General features: G+C 46.5%; 1 protein-coding gene across 1 annotated transcript in view; it reads right to left on the bottom strand.

The window, feature by feature from the left end:
• ORAI3 (ORAI calcium release-activated calcium modulator 3) overlaps positions 1-20,334 on the bottom strand; it is a 28,099-nt gene extending 7,765 nt beyond the window's left edge. Inside the window, exon 1 of the mRNA XM_085618740.1 lies at positions 19,498-20,334. Within this exon, the coding sequence (XP_085474866.1) occupies positions 19,498-19,749 (252 nt within the window). The 5' untranslated portion in view covers positions 19,750-20,334. The remainder of the gene's footprint in view (positions 1-19,497) is intronic.
• Between the last annotated feature and the right edge of the window lie 185 nt (positions 20,335-20,519).

Raw genomic sequence — 20,519 nt, 5'->3', positions numbered from 1 at the left:
TAACAGGAGGGCTTGTTGGCCCCTAAGAACACTCTAGAGCCAAGGGGACTTCATCCCCCAACCAGCAGTGCGCAGGGAGGTGCATTTGCAGAGTGGTGGAGAAAGGGGGCATGGCCTCCAAAGTCCTCTCAGCAATTGCGGTCTGTGGGACTTAATGGAGGTAACAGGAGGGCTTGTTGGCCATCAAGGACCCTCAGCATCCAAGGGAACTTCTCCCCTCAACCAGCAGTGCGACAGGAGGTGTGTTTCCAGAGTGCTGGAGAAAGGGGGGCGGCACCCGCAGTCCTCTCAGCAATTATGGTATGTGGCACTTACTGGACATAACAAGCAAGCTTTTTGGCCCCCAAGAGCCTTCAGCATTTAAGGGGACTACATACCCCGACCAGCAATGTGCCAGGAGGCGCGTTTGCAGAGTGGTGGAGAAAAGGGGCGTGGCCTCTGTAGACCTCTCAGAAATCCATCTGTGTGGGACTTACTGGAGGTAACATGAGGGCTAGTTGGCACCCAAGGACCCCCTGGAGCCAAGGGGGACTTCATCCCTCAACTAGAAGGGTGCCAGGAGGCACGTTTGCAGAATGGTGGAGAAAGGGGTCGGGGCCTCCGGCGACTTGCCGGCCCTTTTTAAAAACAAAATGATTTATTTATTTATTAGGGGAGGGGACCGCATGGCCTCTCTTCCCTGGACTGATTTGGGACATCATTCCCCGGGACCAGGCCTTCCTTGAATGGGGGTTCTTTAATATGCTTTTTGCAAAGTTTCTCCAATAGACTGTTCAACTCATCATGAATAGAAAGTGGTATGGGTCTAACTTTTTAAAAACACAGGTATGACTTCTTCCTTTAATGTTATAGCATATTCAAACTCTTTCACACAACCTATGATCTGCAAAAACTTTTTGTCTTTAAATACTTGGTCAGTACCACGACTGAACACCACCTCAGTGAGAAGTGGGAAAAAGGAAATTATGCTCAGTCCTGACATATATATCTCTCTTAGGAGTCTTAAATTCAGGACTTTGGCCAGGTTGATAGTCATTTTCCTTCCCAAGGCAAGTTACAGCGTATGCAGTGGAGGCTGCCACGTCTGCCTTGGCAGTACTTAGGTATGTATTGTGCCAGCCTAAGCTGTTCTTTACTATCTATGGAAGTATGATCGACAAAGGTCCTGCCAAGATACAGTGTTTGACCTGGGAATATGCCAGGTTTAATTATGTCTAAGAGCTAAACTAGTTTGGGACTTGTGCTTCCATCTCCTCCAGTACCGGAGAGCTGTTCAAGCTGCTACCCTCCTCTCGGTATATCCTAAAAGGTCCCCGATTGTAAAGCCAATTAACAAGACTGGTGCAGGAAGAAGCCTGGGAAATACCAGAGGACTTGACAATGGGTTTCTGTGGCAATTTCCTCTTGTATATCTTAGTTCTATGAACCAAAGCATTACTCTGAGGCTATCAATAATGACACCCCCCACTCTGGATATCTTGGTTTCACTCTGCAGGACTGCTCTCTTGGTCTTCGTTCCCCAGCAGTGGCACCCCCCCATCCAGACACCCAGACTTCACTCTGTATTACAGCTCACCATCGGCTCCACTTTCAGCACTTCACATCTGGGGCATAGAGTTCACCCAACATCGCAAGTCTCTTGGTCTTTATATACCATCACTCCCAGCTTTGGTACTTCACCTCTAGGTTTCTGGGATGACCCTGCATGGCAGCTCTCTGGGTCTTTGTCCCAGTGCCTAATTTGAGCTGGTAGTTCTGGCTGCTTGGCACTAGCACTTAATTGTCAATACCGGCGCTTGTGACACTCTGCCACAAGGTAGCGCTGTCTGGCTAATTTAAAGAGGACCACAACAACAGTCAATTATTAATCCAATATACATTAAAAATTACTATTACCTGCCGGCCAAGCCAATCTTATAGCTTTGGGGGCCTGCAATAGTCTGAAGTGTCACACATGTAGGTGTGATGGTTAGAAGTTGTGCTGTTACCATCATTGGCAAATGCAAAAATAACAATTGATGGACAGAATGCAGAACAATGTCATACATTCACCCCAGTACAGAGATCTGGGCCTAAATCCATCGTTTTTTTGCTCACCATGCCATTCCAGTTTGAACCCAGCCATATGCAAATCAGTCTTGACCCTGTGCCCCATGGGAACAGTCCAGCCCGAACTGCCAAGCCAGGTCCTCCCTGGACTGGAAACAAGCATCCTAGGACCGGTTTCGGGCTTTCAGCCCTCGTCAGCCAGGATAGCTTGATTCCAGTGGCATGGAGAGCAAGGGACTCACGTCTGAGCATACCCTTCCCACTCGGGGTGACAAATGCAAAAATAACAATTGATGGACAGAATGCAGAACAATGTCATACATTCACCCCAGTACAGAGATCTGGGCCTAAATCCATCGTTTTTTTGCTCACCATGCCATTCCAGTTTGAACCCAGCCATATGCAAATCAGTCTTGACCCTGTGCCCCATGGGAACAGTCCAGCCCGAACTGCCAAGCCAGGTCCTCCCTGGACTGGAAACAAGCATCCTAGGACCGGTTTCGGTCTTTCAGCCCTCGTCAGCCAGGATAGCTTGATTCCAGTGGCATGGAGAGCAAGGGACTCACGTCTGAGCAAACCCTTCCCACTCGGGGTGACAAATGCAAAAATAACAATTGATGGACAGATCTCTTGACTGGGGGAGAATGTCTGCATTGTCAGCATTCCGTCCATCATTTGTTTGTTGTAATGTTACCATCATTGGCAGCATGGCAGGGGCAAGTTGTAGTGCAAGCTGTAGTGCAAGTTGCAGTGGTGACGAGAGTCCCGGTACTTATTTATTTAGAAATTAAGAACTGCTTTGTCCCCATAGCCTCCAGAAATGGCACTACCCCTCTGGGTACCTGGGGTTCTCTCTACATGGCAGCTCTCTCCTATTCAACCCAATCATGGCAGGTCTGTTTCCATCACCTTTCTTCCTGCACACTATTCCGATATGGTACTTTATACACCGTGCCTGTTTTGCCTCCATCTGTGTTTTACGTGGTGTGTGAGACCCATGCTTATATCTGAGCAAAGTCTTAATTAACCAAATGCATGCATCACTGCAGCATCTGTGCAAATACAACCCGAACCGGCACAGACAGTGAATAGCAGACAATACCAGTTTAATTCTCAATAAAAATGATAAACACGTCCACAATCTCATCATGATGCTTCACTGGGCGTTGGGTAGGAGGATGGTGGGTGGGTGGGCAATTAGGTGTGTGTTTTATTTCTGATCCGAGTGCATTCTCTATACCTATTGTAGACGTGATTCATAACAAATAGCAATGATGGCTAAAAATTCCTTAATTATTTTGAACCACTGGTAATTCCGCTGAGCCCATTCCATTTCATCTATGCTATTACAGAAGAGACCCAACCATATGCAAATCTCCCTTTATCTTGCTCCATTTTGAACAGTCCTGTCAGAACCGCTAGACCACGTCCCCTCGGAATGGAAACACACGCTACCCCAGGCCAGATTTGGTCTTGTTGGGCATCATCAAGACGGTGCAGATAGAGTCCCTGTAGCTCACTGTGCCATTAAGACTCAGGTTGATCCTTACTGATTAGGTGCAACCAGGCCAAAATATGGGACAAGGCCAAGCAGTTCAGTGGACTGCCCCTTTTAGGCTGGGCGAAGATTGATTGTGAAATGTTGGTCCTTGTCTGTAGAGGCATGGAGCACAAATTATTACCTTGAAAAGCTTCCACAGCAATTACAGTGGCTGAGAGTAATTAAAGTATTAAATACACCACCCTTCTTTTATTATTTCTAGCATATGGGTCCATAGTTAAGTTTACATGCAACCCAGCCAATAAGGAGTGTAATAACCTATTTTTGTACCAAGGCAAAGAGTACAGTACTGGACATCTAAGCCCCCAGATGCTCTAGAAGTCCATCTAGATCAGTAGTATCAACAGTAATATTTCAGAGGAGATTCAATACAATAGTTGCTGCCCTCCCTGGTTTGAAGTTGGCCATAAAGGAGAAAATATAAAGTTTCATATAGGTAAATTTTCAGCTACAAAGAAAGAATTTCTTACATTAAAACAAATAGCAATGGTTTAATGATAAATTTGTCAATTTATCCACTTAAAATACTCCGATAAGGAATGACAATTAAGATAAGAATTGTTTTAAACTTCGAAGAGATCATTTTACACCGGACTCCTAAACGTTATCCTGCTACAAAACCATATTTGGAGCACTATTTACATAGAAGGCCTAGTACGAAAGATCTCTTCCTCTACCCCATAACTTCGCAATTTCTCGGGAAATGATCCCCTTTTAAGAAATAGACATTTGTGCAATTACTGTGGAAAGTTGTAGTAAATAGGTTTCAAAATATGGGGTGATGCGGAGTCCAAAAATATATATCCCATTTAGGAATGGGAGTCCTCACATGACACCACTGCACTCATTTGCTCCAAATTTCACTTGCAGTGTAATGTTACAGAGGCCTTTACAAAAGAACGAGCAAGTCGATTAAGTAGTGTGTTTCAGAAAAGGGAAAATTAGTTGATCATCTTACTCTTTCCACACTCTTCGCTCTTTATTATCCAATTAATCCCAATAACAGGCACAAGTCAGCCCTTCCTAGCAATATCTCACACCTTTCCGGTTATTAATCAATTTCAATTAATCTCTCCCTATTCAAAACACCAGAGTAAATGCATGAGATCTCAAGAGAGCTAGAGGGAGAAATATGACTGCACCAGTACGACCGGTACCAGCTTTCCTGACCCTGGCATCACAAAATGGAATCTGCCAGCCACAGACATGAGTCGGCCCTCCTGCTGCTAGACGAAACTCCGGCAACGGGAGGGCTGGACAATAGGTTTCCTGTCACAGGGAGGTGTGACCACCTCCCAGACAGGCTTTAGTGTATTGGGGCTGGGTGGGCGCACTCCAAGAGTGCTTTGATGTCTGCACTGGGGGCACATTTGGTGTCCCTGTGCATAGTCCAGCTCAAACCGGTTGCAGGAGCCATTTGCTACTGCTCTAGCGCGAAACTGGACAAAGGACATGACTGTCGCCACCCCTCTGTCCTGACCCTCCCATAGGTGGGTCCCCAGAGTTTGTCCCACCCCTTCCTTGGGTATAAAGTAGGAACCCCTGGCTACAGGACTTTAGATTTACCTGGACGAAACTCTGCTACAGAAACCAAGTACTTCGATTATCTACACTTCGTTGGATAACTGAAGAATCTCCCTTGGAGTAAAGGAGTTCTCCCCTCGTCGAAACCTGAGGCTGTGCTTTGGGCTACTTGTAGTCCTGACCCCGAGCAGTGTTTCCACCAAAGATTACCGGCCTACACTCCACGGTGTTCTGTGGGTTGGTATTTTGTGATTCAGCTCGAGGTCCCTTTGCGATCCCTGGTCCGTCAACCTGTGGGTCCCTGTGAAGGTAACTTTAACTTTCAGTGGGCTTTCCTGGTTGCTCGAGACGTGCCCTGGTTCTCCATCGCTTGAGGAGTCCCCTGGACCTTGCTGGTCCTCACCGAAGCATCTTTTCTCTGACTGCATGGGTTGCAGTTGCCAAGGTTTGTTGGTCTCCAATCCGGACACAGGCCCCCCAGCACTCAACATCCTTCGTGGGTCCCCGCGGCTGAAGAGTCAAGCTTCACCTCTTCTCACCTGAAACACCTGACATCGGTGGGCATTCGTCTACCGAGTCCCTGGTCACCCTGAAGTGACCCAGACTCTGTCCCCTCTGCTTTCAGGTTCTTCTCAGCTCTGATCCAGGCTTGGATCCCACCGGACACTTCTCATCTTCCCAGCAGCAGCACTTCTTTGCATCACGCCATTGAAAACAACGAGTGTTTCCGACACCACTTGACCCCTATGCACCCGGCTCTCCTGGGATAAGTAATATGGGTACCTCGGTACTCTCAAGGGTGCTGGCCTTAGAACCTTCTATGTTTCAAAGGGTTTGCTTGAAGTCCTCTCCTAAGTGTCCTTAATTCCAAATTCCAACCACGACTTTCCCATAGAGTTGTACGGAGCTCGCAACTGTGTTCTCACACTGGGCGCGTCACCTGTGGGTCCCCTGTGTCACTACCTTGGATGGTTCCTTGAGGTTCCAGCGATTCTACGTGCTCTAGACACTGTGTCTAATCAAGTCGTGGTTGTTATACCACTCTTAGTATATGGTTTGGTCTCCCCCTGGAGTCTGCTGTGTATTTGTGCTATTTACTGTTGTTCTAGTGTTTTAATATTGTGTATCTTGTTCTCTAATCTCATAAAGAGGTTAGTAGAGAGTGTTTAGTAATAAATACATATATTTTATATATACACCTTGTGTGGTTCTCCTTTCATTTGGTCATTCAAGAGGTTCTAATCTGGTAAACCAAGCTGCTTTACATTCCTTCGAGACCTAGCCTGAAGGCTGCTCTCCATAGCTACCACTAAGATAGCTTTCAATAAAGGTGGTCTTTAACCTAATCATCAATAAGGGTTTGGACTGGTGCAAGGTGCCCACTATAACTAGTGGACAGCATATACCAGGCCAACTTCTCACAGTACAGGCATTAGTTAACATATATTTGTATATAATGCAATATTTACATGTGGGTGTAGTGTTTTGTTATATTTGGCAGCTTAATTTGCTAAAACTCAACAGGCATAAAAGTACACATGCATGTTTATCAGTAAAATAAATGGGGAAATCTGCAATTTTAAGACTCTTTTTATTCTCAAAACACAAAATAAATGAGGATAAATACCAATAAAATGGTCCAAAATTAAATAGGGATACAGACCGAAATGTTAAAAAAAAAAATACCATAAAACCAGGAGCCTTAACAAGAAATGACTATATACACAGCTCATTTCTCTTGGTGGAAATAACAAAGGAGATAAATATGCACCTAGATAACTCGCTGCATAATAAAACAGATCTTCAAGAGATAAGGGGTACCTGGTACTCTTCTGACTATCCTCTGGAGGGGAACATCCAAGGACCGTGCATGCCACGATTGGATCGCGCAACAGGTTAGACTCAAATCTGGATCAGAAGGTCCTGAAACAGAACACTGTCTTCAGAAAAGGCAGACGTTCATACCAGAAGCAGTCGAGAGAAGGCCCTAAATGGCTTCCATTAAGGCTTCGACAGTGGACGTGACGTATTCAGAGAGCTAGAGGGCAAGCAATACCAATAGCAGAGAAAACTAGCATTTTCAATGCAATAGCTCTTGAATTTGCGAGCGTTTAATATATTGGCATTGTAAATGACAATATCTTTTATTTATGTGTTTTTTAAAGCAACACATATATAAAATGCATTGTCATTTTTTAATGCCTGTAGCTCAAACTCTTGCGAATGCAAGACCACTCCAATGGTGGTCGCGCCCCTTTCTTTAGACGCTGCTCGTCCTATTCACGTTACAGCAAGCAGCGTGTAAAGAAAGGGGTGTGGGCAACATTAAAGTGCCTATGGTGCACTTTCGACCGAAGTGAATTTTTTTAAATTAATTTAAAAGGTTCTGTAGTGCGGCCGCTAAAGTGAAAGCGGCTCGCTCTGTATATTAAATAAGCTATTCGTTAAAGCGGACCGCGCTGTAAATTAAATAAGCGCGGCCGCTATAGTTAAAGCGGACCGCGATATAATTTAAATACAAATAATATAAAAGCAGGCGGCCTGCTGCGATGTCGTGGGTGGAATAGGGGAAGATCATTAAAGAAAATAGTGCTCACTGACTTATAAAGCAGACCATGTAACAGCAAAAGAAAAAAGTCCAGTGGTTATGGGAAGTTACAAATGCAGACAAGGAGGGACTACAAAGCCTATTCACAAATTAAAAGGAACGATTTTGCAAGGACAGTAGCAGGAGTCAATTGTAAAGATAGGCGGGAAATGGGCAGAGCTTCTATGCCGTACCTCAATACAGCATGTCTCGCAGAGCAGCGCATGCGCTGCCCAGGCTCGACCTAAAAAGGAATTAATATCTACATCAAGGTGCCAGACCAGAGCATCACTGAAGAGCCGAGCAGTGAATCACATGAAGGCAAGAGATGGCGCGGGAGGCGTTGTCTTTGTGCTAAAAACTTGTCCACAAGATCATACCCTGGCACAGCGACCAGAAACAGCTGGGCAATGTGTCCCCTTCTCCAGTGGTCCAACGGGTCGCTACTTCAGGGAAGTAAGTACAAGTGCATTAAAAATCAATCACAAGGGAACTAAAGTCTATTGACACTACAATTAGCACTATTTCACTCAAGAAATATGGTATACCCATTTTGGTCAAAACTGAGCATTTTTGCTGGGAGTGAAGAGACGCTCTTGTTGCAAGAGAGGAGCTCTCATTTCTAAGACAGTTCATTTTCTACGTCAACGACCGCAAACAGCTGGTGAGAATGGGAAACTCCTCGTCTGACCCTTTGGAGTCCCACAGGGCTCCAAACGAGTCCCCTCATTGTTCTATTTGCACACTGAGCAGCTGCGAGTCTTGAGGGAGGAGTCTGATGCGACCATCCACCAATATGCTGTTGTGTTTAATCCCAACTATAAATGAATATTGGCTTCTCTGGCAACATTATTACTCCCCCTCCCCCCCCCCCCCCCAAAAAAAACTGATTTCAACACATTCTAAAATGGATGTTATCCAATGCCTTTCCAAGTAAATTCTGAAAAAGATGGAATTCATACTTATTACTCAGAAACACTACCCAAAATGCAGTACACACTGGACTGAGGAACTAAAAATAGCTTTTTGCCCAAACTGGCAGAAGAAGTGAAATTTCTGTTTTTGGATTTAATTTACTAAAACCTCAACGTGAAAACACACATTGAAGACACAGTGAAATCAGCCAAAGCAAGAATGCTTGTTTTAAGAAAACTCAATAACTCCTATACCGAAGAACCTTCACTGGCTACCTTTGAAGGCGAGAATCCCATTTCAGGTCGGCTCCTTCACTTTCAAAGCCCTTAAGACATAAACAACAAAAATACCTCTGTTTTCCCCTAAATACCTCTGGAGGGGTGAAAAGCTTCAGAAGCAGAGTAACATTTCGGCTCTAAACTAAAAGGTTCAAATCCCAGTCCTAAATCGTTTTTCTTTACAACTCACTACATGAAGTCGTGAGATGCCTGTAAAGCATTGGTCATTAAAAATACAACTTAAAACTTTACTACTCTTTTTGAAGCAATTAAATTGCCTCTTTCCACTTAACAGATAAACGTACATTTGTTCGTTGTAACTCACAGCTAAGGCAGAAGCTAGAAAATTAAAATGCCCTCCTATTTGAACAAGAGCTTGTGGCACTCCACAAGACTGGCCCAGCCTACCTCAACAGACGGCTCCCCTTCTACATCCCCGACCGCCAGCTATGCTCCGCCAACCTCTCACTCGCCACTGCCCCACGAAGCCGAAGAACAACCACCGACGGGAGATCCTTCTCTCACCTCGCCGCCAAGACACGGAACACCCTCCCACTGAGCCTACGACAGACCCAAGACCTGCTGACCTTCAGGAGGATGTTTAAGACCTGGCTGTTCGATCAGTAGCGCCCCCCCCCCCAGCGCCTTGAGGCCCTCGCGGGTATGTGGTGCGCTTTACAAATGATTGATTGATTGATGGCACAAAGTGAGCGAAGCATGTGAGCCCAAACCTCCTTAGAAGAGCTCCCTTGTCTATTTCATTCACCATCTATCCATCCATCCTTTCACCCTTTCCATCCACCAGGTGATATCCACTATTTCACCTTTACATTCGGTCATCCATTCATTCATCAATCATTCACCCATTCCATCCCTTGGCCATTCCATCAATCTGTTCACACAGCCATACATTCATCCATCCATTAACTCCAAAGCTATTAATCCGTCCACACTCAAATTTCCCTTTACTCTGCCATCCTTTCACTTATCCAACCTATCCATTCACTCATCCTTTCACCCACTCATCCATCCATTCGATCACACGTGCTACCTTTCTTCCACCCTTTCTTCCATTCAATATTTCTTCCTTCTTTCCCTCTACCTATCTTTAGCTCTCACTTGCTCTCCTTTTAACAATGGTATTCCTTTAAAGCGTTAATTATGAGCTTCGGTCTGCCGAGTTGCTGTCAAAAAAGGCCATAAAGAACCCCGCCCCGCTGTAGCTGCTAAAGTGCTTTTATTCTTTTGAAAAAGAAATGCTTTGTCCCTTTGTTTCGCTTTATCGCTTTCTCTCGTGTTTCAGTGTATTCCCGAGGCTAAGGACTCTTGGTTACTTGTCTTAGCTACTTGTTATTTTTAAAGTGTACCCACGCACCAAGGGATAGAGTTGCGCTCTTAAATCATGTTCACACTTGATTGTTCTGACAAAAAACACATAATGCAGGTTATGCTTTATTACGATTTTGCTTACACTAAAAATCACAAATGTAGCACTAACAAGTTTTAAGAAAAATTTAGAAATAAAGGGGTCCTAGGCTTCCTCTCTGTCCCCTATCCGATTGCGAACGTTTGTCCGCCTAATACATGAATCAAGAGGCGAAAAATGACAAGTGCCAAGTGTTCGAGGCTACGAGATAGCGATCAGAACATCAAACAAAGAGACCTCAAGGCTTGCACAGACGCGTGGGCGCTACTCTAGGTGGCTTAAACAAACAACTCGAAAGCACTGTAAAAAAAACACAATCCGGACAAACGGAAAATGACCTAATCTAGGCGAGTTACCAAACAACACAGGCATCAGCTGGCAAGTTCTGCAACCTGCCTAAAATACAAGCTGCCAAAAATACATAAGAGGCAGGGCCATAATACTCCCGCATGGACACTCTGGACACAGGGACAGAGAGTGTTTTAATGACTTTCCAAAAGCCACGCAATTCTCAGTTTTCCCTCATCATCAGAGGCGCCGTGTTCCAGTACGTACAATGCATAAGGTTGAGATCAACACAGGCCTCCCAACAATAGAAGGAAGTGCAACAGAATCATGGGAAGTCCCAGAATCCCTTGCACTGCACCTGGCTCCATACAGTTCTGCCAGCTCGGGCAGTGCCACTGAGTGCGGCATGGTTTCTTCGCAGGGCAGTATCGTTCATGGTGTAGCAGGTGCAGTGCACCGGGGCCCACTGAACCCTAATTATTGCTGTATTTTATAATTAGGATGGAAGCCAGGGGCCACTTTCTTCCTCGCACTAGGGCCCATGACATACAGCTACACTTCTGTTTCTGCGCCATTCAAAAGTTGAACCCTTGCACAGAGTAGATTTCCAGCTTGAGTGTGAAGGCTCTTTAGTTACAAGGTTTTCATTCTTCCAGAACATCATTCCTGCTGGAAGAGCCGGAACTGTCCCACTGAAGAGATAACGGAGCTGCAATGAAGTGCAGGTACTGTCCCTTTAAAGGGGCTGCAACCCTACTGAAACATACTCACAAAGGCCCCAGGTAAAACACAACAAACCTACAAAACGTACCCATGGTCGCCCAATTAAGATGCAAGAGCCCTGCTAACTATCGCAACTAATGCCCCATTAAACCTTTAGCTGCCCTAAGAAGAGCAACGGTCTATGACTTAGGGCATAGCCGCAATGCTGGGATATGATGACACTGGCCCATTGAGTGTATGGGAGTGATGCCGAATGCAGTTATAACTGTCCCGTTAACAATATAACAGACTAAGTGAGGAGAGTGGGTAACTATTCAAACCTCCTACCAGTAAGCAACAGAACTACCAGAAAGGGTATAATGGAGATCTCATTCCGTCATCGCTGTCGAGACTACCAACAAGTTGAAATACCCTCTCCAGATACACAATGTTAAAAAGCCTGAAACACAAAATTCCAAGGGTCACCAATCGACACACACGAAACTGTCCAGGCACACTGACATACAAATAACTACGTACGTAGAAAAACATACAAACATGTGTCCTATACACACAAGGGGACATACAAGCACCTAGGCATACAGACCACCAAACATCTGTGCTTTTTGTTGCATAGGTAGTTGTGATGTATGGTTCAGAGATTCTCGGTTTTCCGCATCTTCAGCAGCAGTTCATCACACATCTTGGGCGCCAAGAATTGGGCACCGCAGTGCCCAGCTCGAGCGGAGTTCACTTTGGAAACAAGGAATTGCAGGTAGGAGGAAGATCCTACGGAAGGTTCTGACATAGAAGGGATCAAGGGTGTGGAAGATCTTGTAATGAAGAGGAAGACATTTAAATTGTATTCTTCACTCAATGCCTAGCCGAGGGAGCCCTGTTCGGCCATGGGATCCATGATCTAACATCTGGAACTCCGTGACCGCTCTCCTAGTAAAATATTGAACTTGTAGGATAGATAGCAACAAAACAACCAGGCAGTCCTAGATACGAGCGGTTCCAGTATTCCAGCCTGTAGAGGATGGAGGCAGCTACTAATGAGGAGACTTCAGTAGAAAAGGCAAGGCTTTTCTCAACATCAGTAACAAGGTAGGAGCTCAACATAGATTTCACCTGTTTTTAAGAGATGCTTTGACATCGAAAACTACTTCTGGGAATTTATCCCCGCTGATGGAACAGAAGAAGGTAACATGCAAATCTGCCTTAGAGTCGCGTCCCAACAATCAACGGCTAACTGCCCAATCTTACTTGCTCTCCGTTTAAGAAAGTTACAATGCAATCGCCCATAGGTGGGCTGCCTACAGGCCGACTTTGCCTCAGTGTAGATGAGGAGGTTTTCTATTCTTGCCGGATGAGCTTTTGTGGGTCATCTGCTTTGGACATTCCTCTACAGCCAAATAAACTAAATAGGTCAAACAAGGGGCAGATGCATATGGTTAAAACAATGTGGGGCAATGAAGAGCCATGTGGGAGTAGTCCTTCAGGCCTTGGCTGCATTTGCCCCAGTGTTTTTCAATCACATGGCTGCACTACAGGCTTTGTGGTAGGTCCTCTCACATCCCTCCATATTTTCACCTGTAAAGGTGAAAAAATGTTTTTTAAAGCCAACTTGTTAATGGCACCTTGGTACGAGGTCTCTCCAATGCAAATGCCTTGTAAACAAATAATTGCCCAACGCAGGCACTGCTCCACAGCTAATGTTCAGAGTTTTAAGGGACATCCTGCCGAGGCTTCCCCCTTCGGACCTGTGTACCAGGATGCGTCTTCCTGCCCAATGTTTCTCAGAAGGATAAGGGGCTTGAAAAAAAATGCTGCAGGTTTCATCAACATTGGCGCATGAGCCCGCCAGGACACGCAAGGTCTGTAAGTTTTGATAGATCATACATTAGTAGCTGGGGCACAATGACACAGTGGTGGATCCTTAATGTTTTAGGTCCCTCACGTCCGATTCACCAGGTGAACTACTTGGAGAGGAAGTGTGATCATCATTGTTTTGTTAACTGCCAACTTTGCTCATTGTATGGTTTCCCAGGATTCTACTGAGGGTCGCATCTAGCTGGGCGTCCTTCCACATTTGTTCTTTCTCCTTTCAAAACCCTACTCCCATTCTGATCCTCTTATGACTTGTTCTTGTCTGCTTTACCCACTCTGAGCTTCCCCTGCTAGTAGGACCTGGAAATACTGCACTATTACATTTCGTTCCTATCGCAGTTGTGTTAAGATTATCTAAAGTGAAATTCTAAGACTTGAAGTGTGCACTGCCTCATTATCCAGTAGTCACTCTTCTACAAGTAAGTCGGTGTGAAAGAAATTTGGTTAATTACATGAGATTTTGCGAAACTATGCATCGTTATGCGAAATGCAAATCCATTATTTACCACTATATCTTAGTGTGAAATGCACCTTCACATCAAATTTTGCTGCAAAGACACAGTTCCAGCTAAAACAAAATAGTGCAACAAAACACAATTGCCAACAACTAAAGTCATTAACGTTCTAGTTGTTCAGGCTGTTCCTACGCTAGGTTTTTACCACGAGTGGCCGCTTAATCACACAACTGGTGTTATTTCAAGTAACAAACGTAATGCTAACTTCCCAAAATTACGTGAATTCTACTGGTGAAATTTAAGTTGCACATGATTTAGGTGACCGTCCCACTTGTGGAACTGCATAGCTACAGGTGGCAAAATGATGGGACCAAACGTTTGTCCTCGTGTTCCTTAAGCTTGTGACATCTTAGGCACAGAGGAAAGCCTGGGTCTCATGCAGAACTGGAGGGCTTATCTTCTTCATTCTTAGTCACAGTCTGAGCCAGTGGTGGCTCCTCCACAATGGCGGAGGAGCATCGCCCCACTGTCTCAGAGCCAGCAGCTGCAAAATAAACTGATATTTTATTATCGTTTTTTATTTTTCAGCTGTTGGCTGAGCCACCATGTGCAGGGAAGGGCAGGGCCATTGGAGGGAGGAGGGGGAGAAGTGGGAGGTGCACTTTTAAGTGCGCATGTCAGTTTGGCTGGCTGTCTTAGGCCGGCCATACTGACATGCGCACCTAGGTTTCTTCAGCCCAGCTGTATTGCACAGCAGGGTTGGAGAAACAGCACAGACTCCCTGTGCCTGAGCGAGTGTTAATCCAGCCCGCTCAAGCCAATCCCCACGCTGCTCTCATGCTTGAGAGCAGCAAGGGGTTTAGATGGGAAGTCAGTGATGCTGTCTTGGGGACTGCTGGGACCAGGAACTGGAAGCAGAGGAACGCGAGGCGGCCGGCGGCCCCAGGTAAGTCTTTTTTTTTGTTGTTGTATTAAACCTCTCACCGTGCGCCCACCCCCTCCGCACTGCCTTCACCACTATTTATCTGGGTCGGCCGCCACTGGTCTGAGTGACAGCCTGTAACTTTGAATAAAGACACCGCCGCAGGTCAATTTTGCACAAGAGAAAGGTCTGCACACCTCCACTGCCAAATGGTATGGCTTTCCATAGCTGGATGTGTTGTGCAGGCTTGTAGCATTCGCCACACAAAAGCACAAGCCACAAAAACCACACAACCGCATAAGAAATTGCTCCTGAGCTAGTGTTCAGAGCCTTGATTTAATATGTTGCAAAGGAGCTTTGTGATATCTGTACTATGCTAAGTATATGTACTTAGACATGAGTCTGATAAATGGAAGTCGTTTGACAATTATCTCGTTGCTCATAATGGGTGTAATAGCTGATATTTATACGTTTCCCTCGTCTTCATAACTTGATTTTGCTTGCGAGAAAGTGTCACTCATAGTCGGTGAAATGTCACTCATAATTACAGTGAAATTATGAAAATGCCACACGTAGCAATCTGAAACCTTAGCAGCTATGGCTACAGATAAAGGAACATGTTCATTCAAAGATAGAAGATGCTTACCGGGTGTACGCATCAACAGAGAGAAAAGTCAAAATACCACACGCCTTAGGAATACAATGTGGTAGAATAAATACATTTAAAAAAATAAAAATAAAATCGAGACTACCATGCAGTACAAAAAAACAGAAAAGCACTACACATGTGGCGTATCTTCCTGGGGACAGAGAGTAGGCACGGGTGGATGTGGGCTGACTGACAAAGTCACCGCAGGGGACCCTCATAAGAGAGCGGCCCCTTTAGTGCCACAGGATGGCACACTGGGCAGCCTAGTGTCCAGAGACCCCTTTGGGGTCCCGCTCGTCACTTCCGGCCGGGGTTGGGGAGGGGAGGTATAAATTCCTCCCCCGCCCACCTGGCGGCCTCTTTGTCCCCTTGCCCTGACTTTCTCCACCAAAAAGTTGTCTTGTCTGCTTATTTATGCTACCTGTATGTTGCTGCGGGAGGGCTGGTGAGTGTTGGCACTAATGAGAGCCCTGTGTTTGAGGTGATTTCCGTGACTGTTGAAAAACCACCGAACAATCCAACACTGAAAGGCAATTTTTAGACACAAGAAACGGAAGAATTTTTTTTTTTAAATTGAGGGGGATGTTAATTGCACTTAGAACTGTCTTGAATAGGCTGTGCAGGCTTTCAGATTTCTCAGCTGGAAAGCCACGCCCATTTCCCCCGTGAAGATATCTCAAGAGGGTGCGACATCTCGCTCTTTCCTCCCCCTCCGAAAATAATGACGTACCCCAGAGTGTACCAAGGGTACGCTAGCTGGAATCGTTTGTCATGGATCTTAGATGCAACTGCTGGGGGCTCGTGCAAAACAGAATTGCCTTTAAAGGTGTTCTAAAAATGCGTATAAACCGCTTCAGACGTCTTGTAAGCCTGTGTCTGGAAATTAGGGCGTGGTACAGGGCGGGATCAGAGTTACCAGCAGCGCTGCATCTTGACAGTTCGAGTAGTTCTCACTACGCTGCCTCACTGACATGTCACGGTAAAGATGCACTGATCGCCTTTCCTAAACTACCCCCTAGCACACAGCACGTTTGGGCTCTTCCGCAGGACCCGCGCTGGCAGCACACTGGTGGAAAACAACCAACTGCTCGGAATAGGCATCTGTGACCGCCGAGCCGCAGATCACAACACGTTCAGAGATGAGATAAATGTCGATAGATTTAAATGCAGCTTTCATCGCTGTGTAAGGGCGGGTCCAATCAAAGGTACAATTTTGAATTCATATGTTTTTTCTTCAAAAATAATTCGGTCCCTCGTGTAGAGCTATAGTCTTCTTTAATGGTTTTAGTCGATCAGCAATATATTAATTTCCACAAAAAGGGGAAGCTGTAAAACCAGTGAATTAGCAAGTGCACTATAGGCCCTAATAGAAGCAAGAAAATCCTACCACCCACTCCCCTCTCCTGGTTTGACATTAAAAACACATACACTAGTTGAGACAAAATGGGTTCCCACACATATGGTTCGCGGCACTACTGACAGCTAGGCCCCAGAAGAAAGCCTAGGGTCTTGGCACCTTAAAACAGAGCTTCTACCAGCGAGTTTTATAAGCATCTGTAACAGCTATTAACTATGCCACCACAAACCTAGAGCTAACAAGCGCAAAGACAATAGCAACTAGGAAAAAGTCGGAGTAGCACCTTGTCAACTCCAAGGGGGTTTGAGAGGCGTGGGTGATTTTGAGCCCTACCACCCTGGGCTTTTCGGGCGGGTGGTGTGGTCCAGTGACCACAGGAGATGCCATTGGTGGGGAGGTTAGACAGCTGGTGCCAGACTTCAAAGGAACAGGAAGTTAGGACTGACCCCTCCTTTGTTCTAGTGAAGTACAGCCTATAGTCAGCAGGGGCAGTGACACCCCCACTCCCCCCTTAAGTCAGCAGACTGTAAGGGTTGGATTTTACTTAGTTATTGATGGGTCTTGTTTTGATGAGACAGGGCGCAACTGTGTATGGAAATGGTTATATTGTTGCTGATTAGCAGGTGTGCAGGTAGGGTGGCTTTTTTTAGACAGGATGTCAAGATTTTAAGGGAATTAGGGCCAGATTCAGATCTCGGCGGACGGGTTACTCCAACTATGACGGTTATACCGTCCCCTGGAATATAAATCCCATTATTTCCTATGTAATTTGGATTTCAGCAGACGGAATATCCATCACTGTTGTGACAGGGTAACCCATCCACCGAGATCTACATCAGACCTCTGTTGAGACTTAGGTTGTAAGTGCCAGGGGTGGCAGCAGGATGGCCATATACAAGTCCTAAACGTAGTGATGTTTGGATGAATGTAGGTTTGGCGAGATGAAAGTTTTTGAAGTTCTACAAGGTTATGTTTAACGCTTATTACAGGAGGGGAAGGCGGATGCTTAGTGAGGCTGTGGTTTTAAATTATTCTGAATGGCACATTGCCAAGGGTTTGTTTACCCAAGGATTGAACCTGCCTCATTAAAGTAGCCTTTTCCACATTCTATATGACTCGTGGCTTCCAGGCTGCACTGTCCTGCCCTAAAAGAGTTCATCATTCGCACAATCTAAGTTCTGAGAAGACCCCAGCAGCTAATATCACCAGTAATAGGAAACGCAACCCCAACCCCCAGGCTTCAAGGACGAGATTCAGCCCAGGCATAGCATGTGTTCCAAAATGCACCCAGCTTCCAGACTGTAACTCTGAGAGTACAAAGTGCACATGATTGGCAGACAAAGATACCAAAGACAGGCCAGCATAGAGATGTGCTCGGACAGGCAGACAGAGATACCCATAGACAGACACTGGGATACACGCAACAGATGTGTATGACACACAGGTACACCGTGGACGCGCAGTCACGAATATACAGGGATGGACATATACAGATATATGTGAATCATTTACATAACAAAAAAAACATGACGGGGGGGGGCTATAGAATATGGGGAGGGGCCCATGTGACTCATATCAGATAATGTATCCGTGAGATAATAGGGGACCCCCAGAAGGGTCCCCACCTCCCGTACCCTAAGGGCTGCCTCTGAAATGAATGTAGCTAGTCTTTTTGCGCCAACCTAGTTCAATAGCACGGGGCGGGAGGCCTGGGAGCTTTCATGGAATGTTTAAAGTGAAAAGAGGAGTGAACCTATACACAGAAGAACAGACAGAAAGAGTTGGGGTAAACAAGCACTGAGATTTGTAGGAACAGACAAAGAATAATTTCTATAATTTGTGTAGCGCTCTCTAAATTTTCTCTGATCTCTAGGCGTTGAAAACAGTTGTTAATCACGACGAGGGCCTCTGGGATTATGTAGTAGGGAATGACCAAATTATGTTGCATGTGTGACTAAATTATGCAGCAAGAAAAGACAATCAAGCAGCATAACGCAGCACATTTTACGATAGCTTTATGTTGACATTTTTACAGGGGTTAACACTATCTGGACAAAGCTCATTTGAACTAGTTTAGCACCCAAATTCAGCAATAAGCAAGAGGCAACAAGCTACTGTGTGTTTAGTAACTTTTGATCAGTTTGAGCTAGGAAGATTTTCTTTGTAAACATTTGCAGATTACGTAGCAGATGATGAATTATGTGGCAAATGCCGCAAATCCATAATAAGGCAAAAAAATGTCCGGGCGAAAAATTGCATTTTTCCAGGAGCCCTGGTGATGACCCAACTCGATAGTACTCATTTTACCGACCTCAGAAGTACTAAAAGCTGAGTGACAGCAGCAGGATTGGAACCAGTAACCATCATGTTAACACACACCATTGAGCTTTTATACTAAGAAACACAGAGATACACAGCTATAGATTGACAGAGGCGCACACACTGGGACAGTCACCGACTGATATACACACCTAACAGTCAGTGTTGTAACGCAAACTGTTGGGGCCCTCCTGCAGATTGTGGGGAGCCCCCGCACCCTCCCATAACTCACAGATATTAATTGGTCGTGGCTCAATGGGGGGGGGGGGGGGGGACTTGAATGGGATGGGGAATCCCTAAATGGCCTTCCCCACACACCGCAGTGACCTTAGAGGCCTGTGTTACGCCTCTGAACAGTCATACTGACATAGTGCTGATCAGTGAGAGCACATTTATAAAATGAGCTAAAGAGAGAGTGGAGGAAAGTCGGGGCGACAAACAGCCATACGAACATGCACTCATGCATGACAGTGACAGAAGTAGTTCAGGGAGAACACGTAATTGGAGATACACACAGCGACGGCCAAGAGAAGCCACGCAAAGACAGAGGGACGGACAGACGTTCAGAGCCTCACCATGGCGAAGCCAGAGAGCAGCGCCGAGGTGCGGCTGGAAGCCTTGAGCTTGGCGCGGCTGAGGTAGAGGCGCCTCCAGTTGAGAGCGTGCACCGAGTGCTGGTTCACGCTCATCAGCTCCACGTAGCTGCGGCTCACGAAGTCCCGGTAGGTGACGGCCGGCTCCTCCGTGAGGCTCGGGCTGCGCTGCTGCTCCTCGTCGCCTCCGGCGTCGTCTTTGTTCCCGCCACCCCCCTCTGCCGCGGGCTGCATGGGCGCGCAGGTACTCTCCGCCCCGCCACTGGGGGGCGCGGCACCGCTTCACCGGCCTGAGGCAGCGCCCGGTCTCTGAGGCGAGTGTCAGGACAGCTGAAGCGAGAGCACACCCTCAACGGAAGAGCCCCAGCGGGCAGCCGCTGTCACAGCCAACCGGAGGCGCTGGGGGAGCCGCTGTCATCCAGAGCGCAGGGAGTAAGTGGTGCCAAGAAGGCGCTGCAGCCGGACGTCCTGAGTGCGCCCTGGAAAGAGGGCACTGACGGAGCGGTCACAAAGAACACGTGAAGGACCCGCGCAGGGGGCACTACCACAAAGGGGGCTCTGTCTCCAGAGGAACTCTCATGATGGATCGGTGAGGGAAAGTCCCGCAGGCGTGTCACTCTGACAGCGAGGAATCCTCCCTCTGTAGGCCCCCAGGCTCAGGCTGGAGAATCGCTTTAAAAGAAACTGATCTCTGCTGAGCTGCGGGCCTGGGCAGCAGGGGGCCGAGTGGCCGGCTGCAGGAAGCACTGTACAGTGCAGCACCAGCGATCTGTCCGCGCCCAAACCGGGGTGGAAGTGACTCACGGGGAGGGACCCAGGCACTCCTCCCCCTCCCAGCAGACACACACACATGAAAAGCACACAGAGCCGAGCGCGGAAGTGTGTGAGAGAGGGTGCACTTAAAGCTGCAGCTCCTGCTGGCGCACAGGGGAGTAATCCTAGCGCAAGAAGAACAAAGACAGAGGTCAGCACAGTGACAGGTGTGAAATATGGTGACGTGGCAC

The sequence above is a fragment of the Triturus cristatus genome, chromosome 7 (genome assembly GCF_964204655.1).
Source record: "Triturus cristatus chromosome 7, aTriCri1.1, whole genome shotgun sequence".
NCBI classification, from domain to species: Eukaryota; Metazoa; Chordata; class Amphibia; order Caudata; family Salamandridae; genus Triturus; species Triturus cristatus.
The sequence above is the reverse complement of the archived record's forward strand: the minus strand, read 5'-3'. Positions and strand labels throughout refer to the sequence as shown.